At 40.4% G+C, this 21,635-nt stretch overlaps 1 protein-coding gene across 2 annotated transcripts in view; it reads left to right on the plus strand.

The window, feature by feature from the left end:
* The window catches only part of grm8b (glutamate receptor, metabotropic 8b), a 185,674-nt gene that overhangs the window by 147,782 nt on the left and 16,257 nt on the right, over positions 1-21,635 (plus strand). For both annotated transcript variants that reach the window (XM_071405520.1, XM_071405519.1), the window contains exons 7-9: positions 8,372-8,572; positions 19,235-19,374; positions 19,707-20,642. In XM_071405520.1, coding sequence (XP_071261621.1) covers positions 8,372-8,572; positions 19,235-19,374; positions 19,707-20,642 — 1,277 coding nt within the window. The remainder of the gene's footprint in view (positions 1-8,371; positions 8,573-19,234; positions 19,375-19,706; positions 20,643-21,635) is intronic.

Below are 21,635 nucleotides of genomic sequence, written 5' to 3' on the forward strand. Positions count from 1 at the left end.
CTAGGTGATATTGTCAGTGTGACTCTGTTAAGCTGTAGACATGTTTACAGTCTGTACATCTAAGCACCTCATTTCCCACCAGATAAGTGTGTCCCTTTTTTAAAAGCAATCCAATAACTTAATTATACCCTCCTACCACCCACCCAAGCAAATGAAACTGAATGAGGAAATCAATGCAATTTCTGAAGATAGTTTTTCTCCTCTTCCCCAACTTTATGACTACTGTGAATGTCATAATCTTTTCCCCTGGCTAGTAATGAGCACGTAGTCAAAAGAAACAACTAAATATTGCCATAAATACAGGTAGGCTTACTATTTACAGTAACAAGTGTCCAACACGATTGTCATGACAACAATGCCATGGAGTATTTTACCTTGTTTTCGGCCACAGCTGTATCACATCTTTCAGTTTCACTTTCCCTATCATGCAACAGACACACTTGAGCTTTAAATGTTCACGGCACAATCACTTCTTAATTTCCCCAAAAAGTACGAGTTACTTTTTGCAGTATACTTACACACTCATTTTGTATTTTCACCAATAGGAGTAAGCATAGAAAACTAACCATGAACAAGACTGGTAAGAGGTTCAACCTACAGGACCTGAATCAGTGCAGACTGCCCTAAGACAAAGAGAGCAGGCTGATGTCAATTTGACTTAGATTATAAATATTTGATTACAGACTTCTGCTTTCTTGCACTTTACCTCAGCTGAGGAAAGTAACCCATTTGTCTCCTCTTTTCAAAACGGTTGCTACTGTTCAATTCCCCTTCAAAGATTCAAAGGTACATAATACTTTACAAATTCCCTGAAAGAGGTTTGGAGTCACATGAAAGCTTAATCTTGGCATCCATTTCATCCTGCCCATTTGATGATACATCTTTTGCACTCTCATGTGCTTGATTCCAAACATATCCCGATCAAACGCGATTTTGACAAAACTCTTCCCTCTCTAATGCCCTGGCTTCTTGATTTGAAAGCAGACTGAAAGTCAGGGGAGGAGTCGCCTTCTTTTGGGGGCTGGAGATGGAGGCTAAGAGCACAGCACTTTTTGGAAAGGACACATTTTTCGTTCAGGGTTTTCTTCAAAGTCTTAAATGGCTCTGTTATCTTCCGCCAAACATCTTCCCAAGGTTGCCATTAGTATCAAAGGCCCGCTTTGACATTCTCCTTTGAAAGTGATGGCGAAGCAGGAGCGAAATAGTTTATAATAGTGAAGAGCATAGGAGCTGTAGTGATGTTTAGAGGTTCTGCCACATGCCAATATCTTAGAGGAGATAGTCCTGGTCAGCCTGCCTTATACTGGATATTAACAGTCTACATTCGGTGGATTGGACAGAATGATAGGGCTTTTAAGGCTTTGGAATGGATACCCTTGCATTGACATGTTTTCTAGGTCTTGTATAGGCACTCAGTAAAGTAAGACGGTCAGTTGTGGAAATGGATCGTCTGCAGTGGACATCTCTGATCTAGCCCCAACATCTTGGACAGAGTGCAGTCGTAAAAACAATGAACCCAGCTAAGAGCGGAAAATAACTTGTGCCGGTAGTTTGAGGATATTTATTAGGGGACAGACGCTTAGTGTCGTGCCAGTGTCCTGCCAAATTCCTTAGGGCTACTTCCTCATTGCCAAAAAATGGGTGATCTGCCTGATTTGCATATATTGTTAATTGGAAATGTATAAATTAGCTATGCAGAGGAAAACCCCAATCAACTCCCATCTTCCTTCTCAGCTGTCATAGTTGGCTGCTGTAGTTCAAATAAACACATGTCAAATATACACATGTCAAATAAACACATGTCAAATTGACACATGTCAAATAGACACATGTCAAATAGACACATGTGTGTGGCAGCGAAAGTGTCTAGGCCAGCGTGTAATTGCACATTTGTTAGTTTAAAGCCTTTTTAAAATATTACATTTCTTAATGAGGGAAAACAGAACGTCATTAGCATAGCCCATGTGAATGGAATGATTTATCAGAACTTAACCGTGTCACTCAGCCATGCCATATGGGCTGCTCTGTAATTGGACCCCTCTCTCAATGATTAGACCAAATTTGTATGTCCATTATTAGTAGATCATATTAAACTCCTAGTTCCTCAGTCAAATCATCCAAAGGACACATTCTCCATTCTGACCCAGAGAAGGAAAACTGAAACATCTATTTCATGCAACATTTTGTTGCCTTGCGTGTACTAGCTACCAGTAAATCCTGACCAGATAAGAATTTAGATTTATTTTGAAAGTGAATGACTGTGGCAATGAGTGAACTTCACATCATCTTAACAGTTGCTCCACAACCCAGGGACAATGCTCAGTGATGAGCAGTGATGTGTTATCTTGATTACATTGTTTCAGGACAACTTTGTAATTTTGCATTAGATAGAGAGGCCAGTTGAGGTGTAGGCCCCCGCTTTGTGCTCAATAGTTTTCCATTTCTCACAACAAATGTTTTTTAATTATAGTCTGTGTGCTTACTCACAGTGGCTGCTCTGCTCACTCATAATGACTCTAACCTCAACAGATAATCAACCTTAATCAGGAAAAATTAAGACATTTCTTTGAGTAAAAGCTGAACACTGCCTTAAGGACCATCCACAACAAGGACAATAATTATAACGATAGCTAGAACACTACAAAAATAAAAGTTGTTCTATTCAAGTGAACAGCAGCGTCCACACTACGTGGAGAATGATAACGGTAGTTATTGTTGGGATCACTTTCAGAGCAACGTTTTCCCTTTCCCCCCAACAATACAACGTCAACAACCAATCAAAAACTAGTTCGATTGAAGTGTTCTAGGTTCTAGGTACGCGAGGAAAAGCCTCTCGGAGAGGAGAGGAGGGAAGTTTTCCTAAATAACTGGGCATGTGAGAATAATGGCAGCCATATTAATTATAGGACGACTTGGGAGACTGATGATCCATGACAGAGAGAACATCTCAGTGTCTGAAGAAGCCCATATTTTCCTTTGGCATCTGTTAACGCTGATACATCCTGGCAAAATACAGCATATGAGAGTCCTGTTAATACCTTTCTGGACCTTGTAAACTGTCGAGAATAGACCCATAACTTATCAGAATGGTTGCATAATCAGGTCTAGGCTGTATACAGTTATTTCGACATGAAACATGCATTCAAAACAGGACGTTTGAGCTTTTATTCAAATTAGCCTACATTTTACAGCCTAAACAATAGTTTGCAGACCAGGGACAGGGTAAGGCAAGTTTGCAAACACTTAGGTTGGAGTCATTAAAACCCGTTTTTCAACCCCTCCACATATTTCTTGTTAACAAACTAGAGTTTTGGCAAGTTGGTTCGGAAATCTACTTTGTGCATGACACAGATAATTTCTCCAACAATTGTTTACAGACAGATTATTTCACTTATAATTCACTGTATCACAATTCCAGTGGGTCAGAAGTTTACATACACTAAGTTGATTGTGCATTTAAACAGCTTGGAAAATTACAGAAAAGGATGTCATGGCTTTAGAAGTTTCTGATGGGCTAATTGACATAATTTGAGTCAATTGGAGGTGTACCTGTGGATATATTTCAAGGCCTACCTTCAAACTCAGTGCCTCTTTGCTTGACATCTTGGGGAAATCTAAAGAAATCAGCCAAGACCTCTGAAAAAAATGTGTAGACCTCCACAAGTCTGGTTCATTCTTGGGAGTTATTTCCAAATGCCTTCAGGTACCACAGTCATCTGTACAAAACAATATTACGCAAGTATAAACACCATGGGACCACGCAGCCATCATACCGCTCAGGAAGGAGACGCGTTCTGTCTCCTAGAGATGAACTTACTTTGGTGCGAAAAGTGCAAATCAATCACAGAACAACAGCAAAGGACCTTGTGAAGATGCTGGAGGAAACAGATACAAAAGTGTCTATATCCACAGTAGAACACAGTATCGACATAACCTGAAAGGCCGCTCAGCAAGGAAGACGCCACTGCTCCTTAACCGCCATAAAAATGCCAGACTACGGTTTGCAAAGATTATACTTTTTGGAGAAATGTCCTCTGGTCTGATGAAACAAAAATAGAACTGTTTGGTCATAATGACCATCGTTGTGTTTGGAGGAAAAAGGGGAGGCTTGCAAGCTGAAGAACACCATCCCAACCATGAATTACGGGGGTGGGAGCATCATGTTGTGGAGGTGCTTTGCTGCAGGAGGGACTGGTGCACTTCACAAAATAGATGGCATCATGAGGGAGGAAAATTATGTGGATATATTGAAGCAACATCTCAAGACATCAGTCAGGAAGTTAAGGCTTGGTCGCAAATGGGTCTTCCAAATGGACAAGCATACTTCCAGTACTTCCAAAGGTACTGGAGTGGCCATCACAAAGCCCTGACCTCAATCCCATAGAACATTTGTGGGCAGAACTGAAAAAGCATGTGCGAGCAAGGAGGTCTACAAACTTGACTCAGTTACACCAGCTCTGTCAGGTGGAATGGGCCAAAATTCACCCAACTTATTGTGGGAAGCTTGTGGAAGGCTACCCGAAACATTTGACCCAAGTTAGACAATTTAAAGGCAATGCTACCAAGTATTAATTGAGTGTATGTAAACTTGTGACCCACTGGAAATGTGATGAAAGAAATAAAAGCTGAAATAAATCATTCACTCTACTATTTATTCTGACATTTCACATTCTTAAAATAAAGTGGTGATCCTACCTGACCTAAAACAGGGCATTTTTACTTGGATTAAATGTCAGGAATTGTGAAAAACTGAGTTTAAATGTATTTGGCTAAGGTGTATGTAAACTTCCAACTTCAATTGTACATTGAAATATTATTGCCAGTTGTCACTATGACATTGAACACACCCTGAAGCACTGAATGGTCTATATTACCACCTTATTAATATCCCTACAGTGTGCAGTAGTATGCTTTGATCAGTTGATTGACAGATGTAGGCTACTGTAGAACAATACATGATAAACTTTCCTCTAGCGTGGATGCTCGCTGACGTTTTATAGTTATGTATAATTGATCATTATAGCTCTCGTTATAGTTAGTGTTAGTGTGCCTTGGTGTGGATAGCCATTTAGCCTGTTTGGTAGGCTGCTGTCTCACCGATTGATTTGCCACAGACTGAGCATGGCTGCAACCCTTTGACTCCACCTTCTGCCAGGTTTAGGTGCTATCTCACTCAGCTTCACTGTTTTATCAATTCAAGTTTCTTCCCAACCTGGCTAGTTGGTCAATTATATCCAAGATATACCTATATACCTACAGTAGGTGGGGATGCAGTTGGTTTCATTTCTAGTAATGAGAAGTACATGACTAGAATTCTATACTTTTGAGTTGAGATTAGTGCATACTAATGACGGCTAGGCATATTTCGTACAATTTTGTCTGCTTAGTTTGTCTGTGTATTCTATAACAAAGAGAAATCTTGCAGGACAAGGCCAGACTTAGAAGCATATCATTATTATTGCCGCGTTGACAGATTTCTGACGTTAGCAATAAACAATGGGGAGTATAACGATAAGCTATTCATGTAATGTTCAGGCTTGTCAGACCAGACGTGTCGTATATGCCTTGACGTTGGAGTTGTTGGTCTTTTCCTCGATTAATCTCATCACACAAGACTATCTCTGTAATTAGTTTGTCATTTATCTAATTTTCTAATCTATTTGAAACATAGTGATGCCCCCCTGTGCATGAGAGAAAATGGGAAACAGAAACTAGTCAGTCATGTTGAGAGGGAATTAAATGTGTCCTTGTAAGTGATGTTTAATTGAAACGCCAGAACCCGTGATTAAGTTGTCTGTGTATTGCCGCACGTTATTCAATATGATAAAGGGATTTCATCTCCCGTGTACTATCGGCTAGCCTCGTTAGCAAACACACAGAGGCAAATACACCCTGTGAGGTTTTCTCTTCGTCTAGTGAACTGTGTCCTAGAATAAAGCTTACGTTTTGCTGGTGCTGTACGATGGAGATTCTGTTTTATGAAGTTCGTTTTGCTGGTGCTGTACGATGGGGATTCTGTTTTATGAAGTTCGTTTTGCTGGTGCTGTACGATGGGGATTCTGTTTTATGAAGTACGTTTTGCTGGTGCTGTACGATGGGGATTCTGTTTTATGAAGTTCGTTTTGCTGGTGCTGTACGATGGGGATTATGTTTTATGAAGTTCGTTTTGCTGGTGCTGTACGATGGGGATTCTGTTTTAGGAAGTTCGTTTTGCTGGTGCTGTACGATGGGGATTCTGTTTTATGAAGTTCGTTTTGCTGGTGCTGTACGATGGGGATTCTGTTTTATGAAGTTCGTTTTGCTGGTGCTGTACGATGGAGATTCTGTTTTATGAAGTTCGTTTTGCTGGTGCTGTACGATGGGGATTCTGTTTTATGAAGTTCGTTTTGCTGGTGCTGTACGATGGGGATTCTGTTTTAGGAAGTTCGTTTTGCTGGTGCTGTACGATGGGGATTCTGTTTTATGAAGTTCGTTTTGCTGGTGCTGTACGATGGGGATTCTGTTTTATGAAGTTCGTTTTGCTGGTGCTGTACGATGGAGATTCTGTTTTATGAAGTTCGTTTTGCTGGTGCTGTACGATGGGGATTCTGTTTTATGAAGTTCGTTTTGCTGGTGCTGTACGATGGGGATTCTGTTTTATGAAGTTCGTTTTGCTGGTGCTGTACGATGGGGATTCTGTTTTATGAAGTTCGTTTTGCTGGTGCTGTACGAAGGAGATTCTGTTTTATGAAGTTCGTTTTGCTGGTGCTGTACGATGGGGATTCTGTTTTATGAAGTTCGTTTTGCTGGTGCTGTACGATGGGGATTCTGTTTTATGAAGTTCGTTTTGCTGGTGCTGTACGATGGGGATTCTGTTTTATGAAGTTCGTTTTGCTGGTGCTGTACGATGGGGATTCTGTTTTATGAAGTTCGTTTTGCTGGTGCTGTACGATGGGGATTCTGTTTTATGAAGTTCGTTTTGCTGGTGCTGTACGATGGGGATTCTGTTTTATGAAGTTCGTTTTGCTGGTGCTGTACGATGGGGATTCTGTTTTATGAAGTTCCAAGTTATTTACCCCTCTTGTGTAATGCGAAATCATCTTTCATAGTTTTTTTAATGTGAGACCCATTCTTTAGAGCAGCAGTGTGATATATTATGTAGACTTTTTCATTTTCCAGTGTAATTTGCAGATGTCTCGAATTGCTCATACTTGTAGATTAGTACTAATGATTCAGGTGTTCTGGAGTAATTCCCTCAAGGAAAACTAATGATTAGCAAACGTGGACAGTGCAAGTTCAGTATGTGCATACTGATTCATATAGAACTAAGTTTCCTACAAAACAAAGTTTCCCACATAATTAAGTTATAGCACATCAAACCAGTTATGGAAACTATGGACTTTGTCCAAACCCTATTTGTCTGATACAGAATGTTTAGTAAACTGAACAACTGCCCCACACCTTGCTGTCAGGTAGTCGTGATCAAATGTACATTTGAATATTTCTTCACATCTGACATGTCACATAGTTTTCTCATGACAAGGAAATACTGGCCCTTACCTACAATCGTGACTACTGAGCAGCAACATCTTTCAATTTGAGTATGAACTGTGCAAGTCATGCTCCAATCATGCTGGGTCTACAGACAAGTAATCAGTCTTTCCTGCTGGGCCAAATGCCTCCCTTTCAGACAGATCTGTCACACCAAGAGCTGCTATCAAATTTCATTGAATTTCATTTACAAGGGCCTATTAATGCAAAGCTGTCAAGATCCTTGAATGAGGGCTTGCTCGACCAGATAGTTCACCACACACTTTCTTTAAACTTCTTTTCTCTGTTTGTGGCCAGAGGAATCTGAAGAAAAGTTTGAGAAACATAACAATGGCTGTTTTTTCACTATTGTAGTCACTAGTAGACACCTGAAACATAATTCTCTGCAGTGGGTCATGTACATTACATAACTGCTGCTTGTAGGGAATGTGAATTGAAATCAATGTAATCAAAAGGTGAATTATTTTTGTTTGCAGTGGTTCCGACGTCCTCTTAATTACAAGCATACGTACAGTAGGATACAAAAGGTTATTTGAAATGCTAGTGCTGTCTGCATGTGCCTAAAGTGAAAATGGTTGACAGTTATATTGTGAGATGTATGTATTGTGACATGTTATATTCAACTGTGAGATGTAATCATTCATACAAGGACTGTGTGAAAAAGTCAGGGATATTCATATTGAATAGATCACGAACGTGGGAGTCTTAAGTATCGACTGCCTTATTCTTCAATTCACACCTACTCAGTACAACTGCCGAATACTGGAGAATTTGACAGTCAACAACAGAACTGTCTATTGAACAGTGGCATTTATCTTGCTGTTTTTCTCCTCTTGTCCAGGACTGGAGAAGGTAGGTCGTGACTCAACCTATGAACAGGAGGGGAAGGTACAGTTTGTGATGGATGCTGTATATGCCATGGCCCACGCCCTACACCGAATGCACCGAGAGCTCTGCTCAGGGTACCCAGGCCTGTGTCCACGCATGGCCAACATTGACGGCAAGGAGCTACTGACCTTCATCAGGGCGGTAAACTTCAATGGTAAGGACCCTTTTCAACACATCATCATCATCACTGTCATCATCTTCATCATCATCATGTGGCATACACTTTTCCAACTTGCATTCTTCCTCAATACATGATTATTATGGAACCTTCCCCTACATTTCCATTATTGTCTCACTCCTTTGTTTCTGTTTCATTGTCGTTATACCCTCTACAGACACTTCATTCATTACTGCAATTCCTCCTCCTCAAGCACCTGATCATTTATTCATCTCTCAGCCTTGACCTCTTCATTTCTCCAATACTGTGTTTTGGTTAATCATGTCACATGACCTTACTTTTTCATCAAATTATCCAGCACCATCCTCAGACAATTGCTTTAAATGTTTGTCTAATTCTCATTTCTGGAAAAGGCTTACTAAAATAAAGCGTAAGATCCAGGTCATGTGACATGATTAACCAAAACACTAATACAATGCCCTCTCCTAATAAAATGCCCTCTCCTCTTCTTTATTTAACTAGGCAAGTCAGTTAAGAACAAGTTCTTACTTACAATGACGGCCTAGGAACAGTGGGTTAACTGCCTTGTTCAGGGGTAGAACAACAGATTTTTCCCTTGTCAGCTCGGGGATTCGATCTAGCAACCTAGATCGAGGCTACCTGCCGCCCCTCTTCACTCTCCTCCTCTGCTCTTCTCTCTTCACTCTCGGCAGGTAGCCTAGTGGTTAGAGCATTGAACTAGTAATTTAAAAGTTGTAAGATCAAATTCCCGAGCTGATAAGGTACAAATCTGTCGTTCTGCCCCTGAACAAGGCAGTTAACCCACTGTTCCTAGGCTGTCATTGAAAATAAGAATTTGTTCTTAACTGACTTGCCTAGTTAAAAAAAAATAACTCTGCTCTTCTCTCTTCACTCTCATCTGCTCTTCTCTCTCCGCGCTCCTTCTCTTCTCCTGATTCGTCCAGTTTCTCCTCTCATCTTGTTCTACATATTTTCACAGTCTTGGTCATCTGTCAAGATGGGTCTTCTTTGAGGGTAGCCATAGATAGATCTCTGTCAGCTAGACTAGAGATTCACAGTCTCTGTGTTCAATTCTTATCATGGGTATTGTCTCGGGTTCAATAAAACAAATTGGTATTCATACAGTATCACAGTAATTGTTGGCTTATACATGCAGTAAAGAGGTCAATCGAACTCGACCAAAAGAATGGAAATGCCATGGAATATGCGTGGGGGAAAGATCCCAAATCTCCTCATTTCCCCCGTCAAAATTAGCCTACAATTAGGATATTGTTTATTTGTATATTTCACACTATGTTGAGGTAAAAATCGGAGTATAATGCTTATATGGATGTCAACCCCAATATATGTTTATGTCATCATCATCAATCAACTGCATTACAGCTAAAAACAGCTTTGACTACCACCACTGATTTCTGTATGCTAGCTATGCTACCAGCTCATACGAATGGGAGTTAGCATTTAGCAGTTACTTCTTCTAAACCTGAAAAAGGACAACTTCTAAATGTTCTACATTGAAAACAGACAAATATATCAAAATCTGACTTTAGTAACCACATTGTGGGCCTCTTACAATACATCAATCATGGCTGATTTGACGAATATCCATTTTGTTAGAACAGATTTTTTGAATGTGCGCCAATCCGGCATCCTTCTTCGATCCCACACGATCTGTTTCAATCTGTAATTCATGGTTTGATTATTATTTGTCACTTCCATGGCTTGGATTAGCGCTTCAGAGAGTGAATCCATGATTAATAAGCTCCACGGCTGTCAAAAACTACTTTTAGGAACACTTCAAGAACCAATAGTCTGACTCTTCACTCTAACAAACTCCAATGAAAAAATAATGGGGAGTCTTTTACTTTTAAACGGATAAGAAAAAGCTCAGTACTTCTGATTCAGCTCTACCGTCTTCATCAATGGGATGAATAACATCAGGCATTTATCACCACCAGCACAACCACACATCACCATATATTTTACACATATAGAGCTTAAAGCTGTAGAATCTAACTCTGAGGTTCTTAATTGTTTCTAAGCTAAGATTATGTTTCATACTTCATTTCATTACTTAGAACTACATAGCTAATTCACCATAAAGTAACTATTTGTCAGATAGGATTCTCTTCCTATTGTGTTTTTATCACGTGTGCTAGACGGATAATTCACAGATACAACTCAGAACATACAGTCGTTTATATGTCCCTCTCTCTCTTCAGCTCAGAACATACAGTCATTTTATGTCCCTCTCTCTCTTCAGCTCAGAACATACAGTCATTTATGTCCCTCTCTCTCTTCAGCTCAGAACATACAGTCATTTTATGTCCCTCTCTCTCTTCAGCTCAGAACATACAGTCATTTATATGTCCCTCTCTCTCTTCAGCTCAGAACATACAGTCATTTTATGTCCCTGTCTCTCTTCAGTTCAGAACATACAGTCATTTATATGTCCCTCTCTCTCTTCAGCTCAGAACATACAGTCATTTTATGTCCCTCTCTCTCTTCAGCTCAGAACATACAGTCATTTATATGTCCCTCTCTCTCTTCAGCTCAGAACATACAGTCATTTATATGTCCCTCTCTCTCTTCAGCTCAGAACATACAGTCATTTATATGTCCCTCTCTCTCTTCAGCTCAGAACATACAGTCATTTATATGTCCCTCTCTCTCTTCAGCTCAGAACATACAGTCGTGTTATGTCCCTCTCTCGGAACACGTGCAGAGCCGAAGACAGCTCACGTTCAGAGTTGTGAGATAACAATGTGATTAATTTAACATTGGCCCAGTACTTTTGTAATTCTATACCAGAGTACCTCTTGAATGGGTGTGATAAAAGGCTACAGTAGATAAAGCCGGTACATCTTCATCTCTCGCCTGTTACTTCAGCATACATTTACAAGGTTGTCATCCTTTTCAAAGCGTGTGGCGAGATGGACTTGCTTAGATAGAGGGAGAAAGAAATAACACTTCACATATCTCCCCATGCTCTGACTCCGTTGAGGTTAAGGTTTTCAAATGGATTTCTTTATGCTCGTGGTGCTGAATGAGTCAGTTAATCACTCTATGTAGACTATTCAACCTTGGCCAACCGTCTGTATTGTAGGCAGAAAGACTTCACAGGCCCTGTAAACACTCATACAGAGGCAGAAAGACTTCACAGACCCTGTAGACACACATACAAAGGCAGAAAGACTTCACAGGCCCTGTGTACACACATACAGAGGCAGAAAGACTTCACAGGCCCTGTGTACACACATACAAAGGTAGAAAGACTTCACAGGCTCTGTGTACACACATACAAAGGCAGAAAGACTTCACAGGCCCTGTAGACACACATACAGAGGCAGAAAGACTTCACAGGCCCTGTAAACACACATACAGAGGCAGAAAGACTTAACTGTTTTTTCAAGAATGTGGTCTGTCCCTTCAGCACAAAGGCCCATGCTTTCAGCACAAAGGCCCTACCTAAGTTTGGTAATATTTCCCAGTCCTTAAACTAAGACCATACTGTGCTGTATCATGTTAGAAAAACAAGTGAACATGAAAAGTAATTCGTACAACAGAAGGTGTTGACTCCTACATCTTTTTCATTTGGCTGTCCATATAGAAACAGCGTGAGTAACTCGTAAAAAGCACTCTTCACTCCTCTCATCTTTCCACTCATGTGTAGCTATTTTGCATGCTTTTCCTTGATCTGCCTCAAAATTTCAATACCTCAGTCAGGTAAGTTTTCATATATCCACAAGCGTCTCTCCTCCCAGCTCCCTACCTGAGATGGAGAGGCAGATCTGAATAATTATTCTATCTTCTTCTCCAGCAATGGGCTAGGGAGAAATATGGAGCAGGGGAATAGGCATTCTCACTGGCTTTTCACGGCAAGCATGCAGAACTAGTAAAGCTTCAGTTGATTTTTTAACAATCTTCAGACCTTGAAGGGATTCATATCTCTGCCAAACTTGATGAATGTGGAACTGCACTGTTCCACAGTTATTTTTGGAGAAAAAACATTGAATTAGCAATGAATATGACTGCGGGACAGAAATTGCAAGCCTGTATTCAGTCAAACCCACATCAGTGCTGTGTTGGATGATGAAACACTATATTGTGTGTGCCTTGATCATTGAATTAAATTAAAAGTAACGACAACAAAAAGAGGAAAAAGTTATGCATGCATTTGCAATTCTAAGTGGAGGATGAATGTTATGCACAAGAATCTTTTCAAGAAATAATGCAAATTGATAGGTTAAAGACAAGATGATTGAGTGTACAAGAGTGCCTTACCTTATGAAATACACAAAGTATTCCAACACACATGCATGTGTGAGTCTGTTCCTGCCTGTGTATAAAATGCTTGATTGAGACTGTAGGAGTGCCTTAGCGTATGAACACACACACATCCTCACATATGAGCATCAATAGAGGTTTTCTTCTCCACACTGGTTTTTGGGAGCAAAGTGTAGGGGTTACCCGTAAACAGAGTTTGAAATGTACCGAATCAGACGTCCAAGCTTTGAGGAGCGCTTCGACAGTGAATGTGACTATAGCCAGAGGCTAATTGCTAACCCAACCGCGTTCCCATTCGCCTGAGTGGCTTCATACATACGCTTATTTTTAGATTAGTGTCAGGAGGCTAATAGAGAATGAGCATAAACAGGACTATTTGCCTCTAATGCTAACATTTACTCTGATAAAACCATCAGAATATAAAGGCTTTTGTGTCTTGTTTAGAACACGATTACTAGAGCATAGAAAAATAGAATAGTCATCAGGGTGATTTCGTCCATTAGTTTGGACATGGACTTTTAACTAAACAGTGATAAGGGTCCAGTTTCAGTTTTGGGGCTTTCTGCTGTGTCACATTATTTGTTCCTTCCTTTTGATATTTGAATGAACGAACGAACAAACAAACAATTAAATGAATTCACTGACAGGTTGCAAACCATATGTAGCTCGTTGCAGAATTTCCTCTCCCACCCCTGAGCCAGAATCCTGCATTGGGTCCGATACTGTATATATTAGAAACTGACCCGTAAAGGACTCTACCCTGAGCACTCTGAGATGCCAAGAAACAATCAATAGTGGGAGATGAATTGTAATAAGCTAGAAAATCTCTCACTGCTGTTTTTCAGGTCTAATGTCTGCTGTCTGTCAGTGTCCTAAAGAATGCCACTTCAGTCAGGGTTCTATTCAATAGCAGTCGTTGAATTAATAGAACATAAAACAATGACTACTCTTACCACACATGCTGACAGCAGGGCTGCCATTAGACACTTGAACACTTTAAGGGGGAAATTGTAGCAGAGATATATATTGGCATTCTCATGACTTATTTGCACTGCCAATAGAGGAAATGAAATATGTGTGGACATTGGCCTCCATTAGAGGTAAATGAAATGTGGACGTGTCTCCGGAGTCAGAGAGTTCTACATGACCTACTGTACAATAGCACTCCTCCATCTTTTTTATTGACATACAAAACAACCAATCAAAAATATTGTTTTAATACGGTGCTATCCGGAAGAGTTTTGTAAAAGGGAAAGTCTATCTGCCGTAGCCTCGAGACTGCACAAATCAGATTGACATGAATTTGGCAGGCGTTGTCACAATAACCCATTTATGAAGCATAACACAGTATATAATTCACAAGCAATTACTGCAACTTTTTTTTTACAGATCCTCGAGCCCACCTACAGTTCAATGTCATCTGTCAATGCATTCCTTTTACAAAAGCTCTCCTTCCTGTTGCTTCTAGCCTAAGGCATAAAGTAAAGCTTTTGGCCTTCTGGATTGAGATTCCTTGAGGCAGAAAGGAGCATTGGTGATAAGCTGCTAAATTCAAGGTCCATACCAAGGTTGATCTTGGACGTAAAACCCTTGTATGTGGCTTGTAATTAATGAAATGCCAGTAGATCTACATTAAGATGAATGAAACGCCAGTAGATCTAATTTGAGATGAATGAAACGCCAGTAGATCTACTTTGAGATGAATGAAACGCCAGTAGATCTACTTTGAGATGAATGAAACGCCAGTAGATCTACTTTGAGATGAATGAAACGCCAGTAGATCTACTTTGAGATGAATGAAACATCAGTAGATCTACTTTGAGAATAATGAAATGCCTGTAGATCTACTTAAAGATAAATGCAATGGCTCTTTTTTGTTTTTACAGTAACTCACTGAAAGAGAGGTGCGCTCATTTGCATCCATACCAAATGCAAAGACACTGTACATTGATACCAAAATTTTTTACATTACCAATAAACAAACAATTTGTCAGCATTAGAGCAATGTGCGGATTCTTCACTCTTTTGTCATCCATATCATCCACTTTCATCCCCTATCGTCCACTATCGTCCACTGTCATCCACTGTCATCCACTGTCATTTACCGTCATCCACTATCATCCATATCATCCACTGTCATCCACTATCATCCACAATCATCCATATCATTCTCATGCCACTGCTTGGAACACAGTTTTGTGTTTTGGAGAGGCTTTTTGCATATGTCAAGGGTCAGGTCAGCCTGTCACAATGGATCGTTAAGGGCTTGTAAGTAAGCATTTCACGGTAAGGATTACACCTGTTGAATTCGACGCATGTGACAAATAAGATTTGATTTGAGAGCATCCCATGTGAGAGCACTAATCTGGCCCCATGAAAACCTTTCAAGTGTCTGACATTCTGTTGAAAGCTGTCATTCTGCCGTGTCTCTGTTGTCACCATGTAACTGGGGCTGATTTCCAATCTTATCATTCATCAAGACTGATTTGGTACCAGAGCCCCGCACCATCATCATTATCGAGAAATATTCGGGGAATATTTTTTACTTCATATCAACATGATTTTGCTGGGGGGCTCTGGATCCCGAGGATGGTATGGTGATTCATCGCTGTGCAGATGCGATTTGCCATGCATTTATTCATGTTGAAGAAGGTAGGACTTGGATATAATCAAAACCTGCGCCCACTCAGTAATCATAAATTACTGAGGGTGTCTGCTCTTTCATTACAATATGCCGTTGCTCTGGATTCAGTTTCTAAAGGAATCTACTTTGTAGGCTGCGTGGGTAATTGGAAGCTTGAGAGTGGGTCAACCCGTGATTATGTCTGGGATTGGTTCAATCAACGCATCGCCCAACCATCTAATCATCTATGTAAAGAGCCACAGAGTCGCCGTATAAAAAAATTTAGTCACGTTTGTTACAATCAAAGGGCTGATTGGAGTGCAGAACGGTTAAGAATGAGCATTAATGTTGTTGTTTTTGACCGAGTCAGAGCAGAGGTATTGGCAGACTGGCCCGTCATCGTTTAAGTCTAGGTGGGTTCATTCTGTAGCATCACTTGAACCTATATGACAAAAGTTTAGATGAACTACAGATATGACAGTATATCATGTCAGATGCATTGATACGCAAAGCAAGCTAATTGTTGCTGGCTTATCAGTCAACTAAATGTCTACTCTAAGTAGATGAATAAGTATACAGTGGCTTCAGAATGCATTCACACCCATTGACTTTTTCCACATTTTGTTGTGTTACTGCCTGAATTTAAAATGGATTCAATTTAGATTTTGTGTCACTTACCTACACACAATACCCCATAATGTCAAAGTGGAATTATGTTTAAAGACATTTTTACAAATTAATAAAAAATGAAAAGCTGAAATGTCTTGAGTCAATAAGTATTCAACCCTTTTGTTATAGCGATTCTAAATAAGTTCAGGATTTGTTTTTGCAAGTCACATAATAAATTGCATGGACTCACTCTGTGTGCAATAATATTGTATAACATGATTTTTGAATGACTACCTCATCTCTGTACCCCACACATACAATTATTTTTAAGGTCCTCAGCCGAGCAGTGAATTTCAAACACAGATTCATCCACAATGACCAGGGAGGTGATAAGAAAAAACTGAAGATGGATCAACAACATTGTAGTTACTCCACAATACTAACCTAAATGACAGAGTGAAAATAAGGAAGCCAGTAGAGAATACAAATATTCCAAACATGCATCCTGTTTCAATAAGGCACTAAAGTAAAATTGCAAAATAAATGTGTCAAAGAAATTAACTTTATGTCCAATACAAAGCGTTATGTTTGGGGCAAATCCAGCAAAACATATCACTAAGTACCACTCTTGGGGTGGCAGGTAGCTTAGTGGTTAGAGTGTTGGGCCAGTAACCAGAAGGTTGCTGTATCGAATCCCTGAGCTGACAAGGTAAAAATCTGTTGTTCTTCCCCTGAGCAAGGCAGTTAACCCCCTGTTCCCTGAGAGCCAAAAATGTGGATGTCGATTAAGGCAGCCCCCCGCATCTCTCTGATTCAGAGGGGTTGGGATAAATGCAGAAGACACATTTCAGTTGAATACATTCAGTTGGACAACTGACTAGGTATCTCCCTTTCATATTTTCAGGCATGGTGGTGGCTGGATCATGTTATGGGTATGCTTTTCATCACGTGGAGTTTTTTTGAATAAAAAGAAACAGAATAGAGCTAAGCACAGGCAAAATCTTAGAGGAAAACCTGGTTCAGTCTCCTTTTTAACAGACACTGGTAGACAAATTCACCTTTCCGCTATTAGAGGCTTCTAAGGGGAGGACAGCTAATAGTAATGGCTAGAACAGAGCGAATGGAATGGCATCAAACCATGTGATTTATGTATTTGATACCATTCTACCTATTCCTCTCCAGCCATGACCACGAGCCCATCCTCTCCAATAAGGTGCGACCAACCTCCTGTGCTTTCGGCAAGACAAAAACCTAAAACAGTTTGCTTACAATGTTCCTGAGTGGCTTAGTTACAATTTTGAATTAAATCTGCTTGAAAATCTGTAGCAAGACTTGAAAATTACTGTCTAGTAATGATCAAAACCAACTGGACAGAGCTTGAAGAATTTTTTAAAGAATAATGTGCAAATATTGTACAATCCAGGCATGCAAAGCTCATAGAGACTTGCCCAGAAAGACGCACAGCTCTAATCTCTGCCAACAATGATTCTAACATGTATTGACGCGGGGTTGAATACTTATCTAATCAAGCTATATGAGTGTTTCATTTTTCATAAATGTTTTACATATGTCAGAAAATATTTTCCAAAATGTTAGAATTTTTCTTCCATTTTGACATTACTTTGAGTATTTTGTGTAGATCGTCGACAAAAAATTACAATTAAATCAATTTTTAATCCTACCTTGTAACATAAACAATTTTGGGAAAAGTCAAGGAGTGTGAATACTTTCTGAAGGCACTGTATGTCTATGAAATTGTACTGTGAGTATTTCAGTAACACACAGTATCACCGTAGATTCTTGGTTATTGCAAATGTTTGTATGCCGCCAATTCCTCATGCATTTTCTAACCTTCATTAGTCATTCAAATACAAATGAAAATGTACAAATCTCATCTTGTGATCTTTATCATAACGTTTATTTTATTTTAAAGTATGTGCCAACTTGAAAGGGCACGAAAATACGGGGGGATATCTTCAGACTGGAGGATTTCCTCCTGTGCCTAATTAAGACTTGTGTGTATTGCAGTGATATGCAGATAGATGTGCTGTGTATGTCCAAACAATCAGATCTATTCTTCCTGTTTAATTTGCAGCTCTCTGCCAAGCCGCCGCACAAAGGCAAGAGGGTGATATGTGGGAAAGTGTGTCAATGGATTAATTTATCACTGACAGACACAGGAAGCATAATGTGGTTGTGGGTGGTGTTTTGGAGAGTCAGATCTCTTATCTGATACTTCAGGCCCAATCCTCTCAACTTCTCTGCAGAAAATGTAATAATACATGGTTCTCTTGATGTATATTTTTAATAATGCTCTCCACTTCCTTCCCGACTGTGTTGGATTTTGCGAGTTTTAAGGACACGAGGTGGTACATGAGCAGTGTTACTGTAGGCAGGTCATCTGGGAGACAAGATAGCTACCTGAAAGGAATTTGGAACTTTGGCAGTGTAGATTGTAGTCAGTAGTGACGGCTAAACCATTTTTCTTGGTTGTATCTGTGACAGGTACACTGAAAAACATTCTCAAGAGAGCCTTGACTATAACAATGGCAATGCATTCTCCATCTTTTTTGAAGCAGAGGATTTAGCATCTTGTAAACACTCAAGCTATGTTATGTTGTGATAACACAAACAGCCAAGTTCATTGTTTCAGTCATATTTTCTCTAAATGTATGTACATTTTTCAGTAATGATAAAAGGCCCAATGCAGCCAATTTTATATAAATATCAAATAATTCCTTGGTAACAATTAAGTACCTTACTGTAATAGTTTCCCATTAATATTGACATTTTTTTTGCAAAAACAATATTTCTCAAGCAGAATTTTGCAAGGACTGTCTGGTAGTGGACTGAGTGGGGAGGGGAAAACTTAAAACTAGCTGTTATTGGCAGAGAGATTTGGAACTCTCTTTGTTATTGGTCTATTAACCAATTTACCGCCTGGTGATGTCATCAGACAAGCCGAAACTACCGCCCATGCAAAACTGCTGAATAGAAGGTCCTGTGTATATTGTATTTTCAACCAGCATCTATCAGGAAATAACACTGATCACATTTCTTCACACTTTATCGGTGTTAGTTTCATCACCTATTGTACAATATGATACAAAAAACAGGAAAAACTGAATTTTGACTGCAGTGAGCTTCCTGTTTTCCAGGAAGTGCTGGGACTCCTGTCACATTTAATGAGAATGGCGATGCTCCAGGACGCTACGACATCTTTCAGTACCAGATCAACAACAGATCAACAGCAGAGTACAAGGTCATCGGCCACTGGACCGACCAGCTATACCTAAATGTAAGGATGATTGCTGTTACTCCACTTTCCTTCAATGTTACGTCACTGCTTTGTCTCTGCCAAATGTTATTGTATCCAAGTCTTAAGAATGTTGTTAAAAATAACATTTACTTCCATGGGGACACATTTTCTCCAATATCTGTAAAAAAAACTGTCATATACAATTAATTTAACTAATTTTCCAAAATTGAAAGAGAGATTTGACTTAATTTAATGAGGATGATGATGATGACAACAATGATGATGTTGATAAATTAAGTCAATGTTATTGAGTCATCTTCTTTTAGTTCTTGCCCATTTTTAAGATCAATGTCATATTCTGCCCCCCTCAGATTGATGCCATGCAGTGGACCAGTGGAGACCCTTCTGTGCCCGCCTCTGTGTGCAGCCTGCCCTGCAAGATGGGAGAGAGAAAGAAGGTGGTGAAGGGAGTACCATGTTGCTGGCACTGCGAGCGCTGTGAGGGCTACCACTTCCAGGCCTGTGAGTTCATGTGTGAGCTGTGCCCGTATGAGCAACGCCCTGACCAGAACCGCACCGGGTGCCAACCTATCCCCATCATCAAGCTGGAGTGGCACTCTCCCTGGGCAGTGTTGCCAGTCTTTATCTCTGTCCTGGGCATTCTGGCTACCACCTTCGTCATTGTCACCTTTGTTCGTTACCACGACACGCCCATTGTCCGAGCATCAGGCCGAGAGATGAGCTATGTTTTGCTCACAGGTATCTTCCTGTGCTATGCTATCACCTTCCCCATGATCGCAGCCCCTGACGTTGCCGTTTGCTCCTTTAGGCGCATTTTCCTGGGCCTGGGGATGTGCTTCAGCTATGCAGCTTTGCTTACCAAAACCAACCGCATCCACCGCATCTTCGAGCAGGGCAAGAAGGCTGTGACTGCACCGCGGTTCATCTCCCCGGCCTCCCAGCTGGTCATCACCTTCAGCCTGATCTCAGTTCAGTTAATGGGCGTGTTTGTGTGGTTCGCCGCCGACCCGCCGCACACGGTAGTGGACTATGGTGAGCAGCGCACGCAGGACCCTGAGAACGCCCGCGGGGTGCTCAAGTGTGACATCTCAGACCTCTCACTCATCTGCTCGCTTGGATACAGTATCCTGTTGATGGTCACATGTACTGTTTATGCCATCAAGACCAGGGGAGTGCCAGAGACCTTCAACGAGGCCAAGCCTATTGGATTTACTATGTACACTACCTGCATTATTTGGTTAGCATTTATACCCATCTTCTTTGGGACGGCACAGTCGGCAGAAAGGGTGAGTCTGTTTTGATCGTGTTTGTATTTAATACACCTACATTGGGGGTATTCAAATCTACCCTACGATGTCCGGAGCCTGCTGGTTTTCTGTTCTACCTGATAATGAATTGCACCCACTTGGTGTCCCAGGTCTAAATCAGTCCAAAGATTAGAGGGGAAGGATGAGAAAAGCAGTGGAACTGGCTTCAAGGTCCAGATTTGAATTTGAGGGGTCTACAGTGTAATTGTGAGTAATCTATTGTGTGGAATTGGCTAATATGCTGTGAATCTCAGAGGCTCTTTGGTGATAAGAGTTGGTAGAAAATGGAAAGAGTCTGTGGTCTGTGTCGTGTTCTCACTTAAGGTCAGTAATTATTTTGACCCCTAGAGTTTACTAGCCACTCAATTTAATTAACTACCCTCACTTCCATTCTCTGCACTGACTGTTGGTCATGTAATGACATGTGGAATTAAATTGCTAATGATATGGTTGTTCTGGACTATTTTTACAATTAGAACGTTGCATATGATTTGCGGGGAAGTGCGACGGCTATCAGTCACACTTGGGAAGATTGGTATCTGTAAATAAGCTGAGGAACGTCTCCCTCAATCTTCATATTGCCTATTTTGTCATTCCATAGATGAGTTGGTTGTTTAGCAACAAGACTGACGTATGCGCAACTAGGGGGCAAAACAGACAGGGTTGCCTTAGATAGTTGACAACATGGAAACTATATTTTGTCTCCAATGTTTATTGAAAACATAAATACATTTGCATAATGAGCACTTGTTGTCTCTCAAGTACATCGTTACAGTTGTTGGTAAACTACTTCGAATTTTTGTCATATTAGCATATTAGCACGTGACATCAGCCAAAACACCTCAAAACAAGACATGGTATCAAGAACAAGATAAAACTAGCTGAAACAAGCCACCTATGATTCTCCACATGGCAGCAGCTTGTCATTGTTGCCAGCTGTCTGGCCTTCCAGAATCAAACAACACACGGACT

Source organism: Salvelinus alpinus, chromosome 6 (genome assembly GCF_045679555.1).
Source record: "Salvelinus alpinus chromosome 6, SLU_Salpinus.1, whole genome shotgun sequence".
Taxonomy (NCBI): Eukaryota; Metazoa; Chordata; class Actinopteri; order Salmoniformes; family Salmonidae; genus Salvelinus; species Salvelinus alpinus.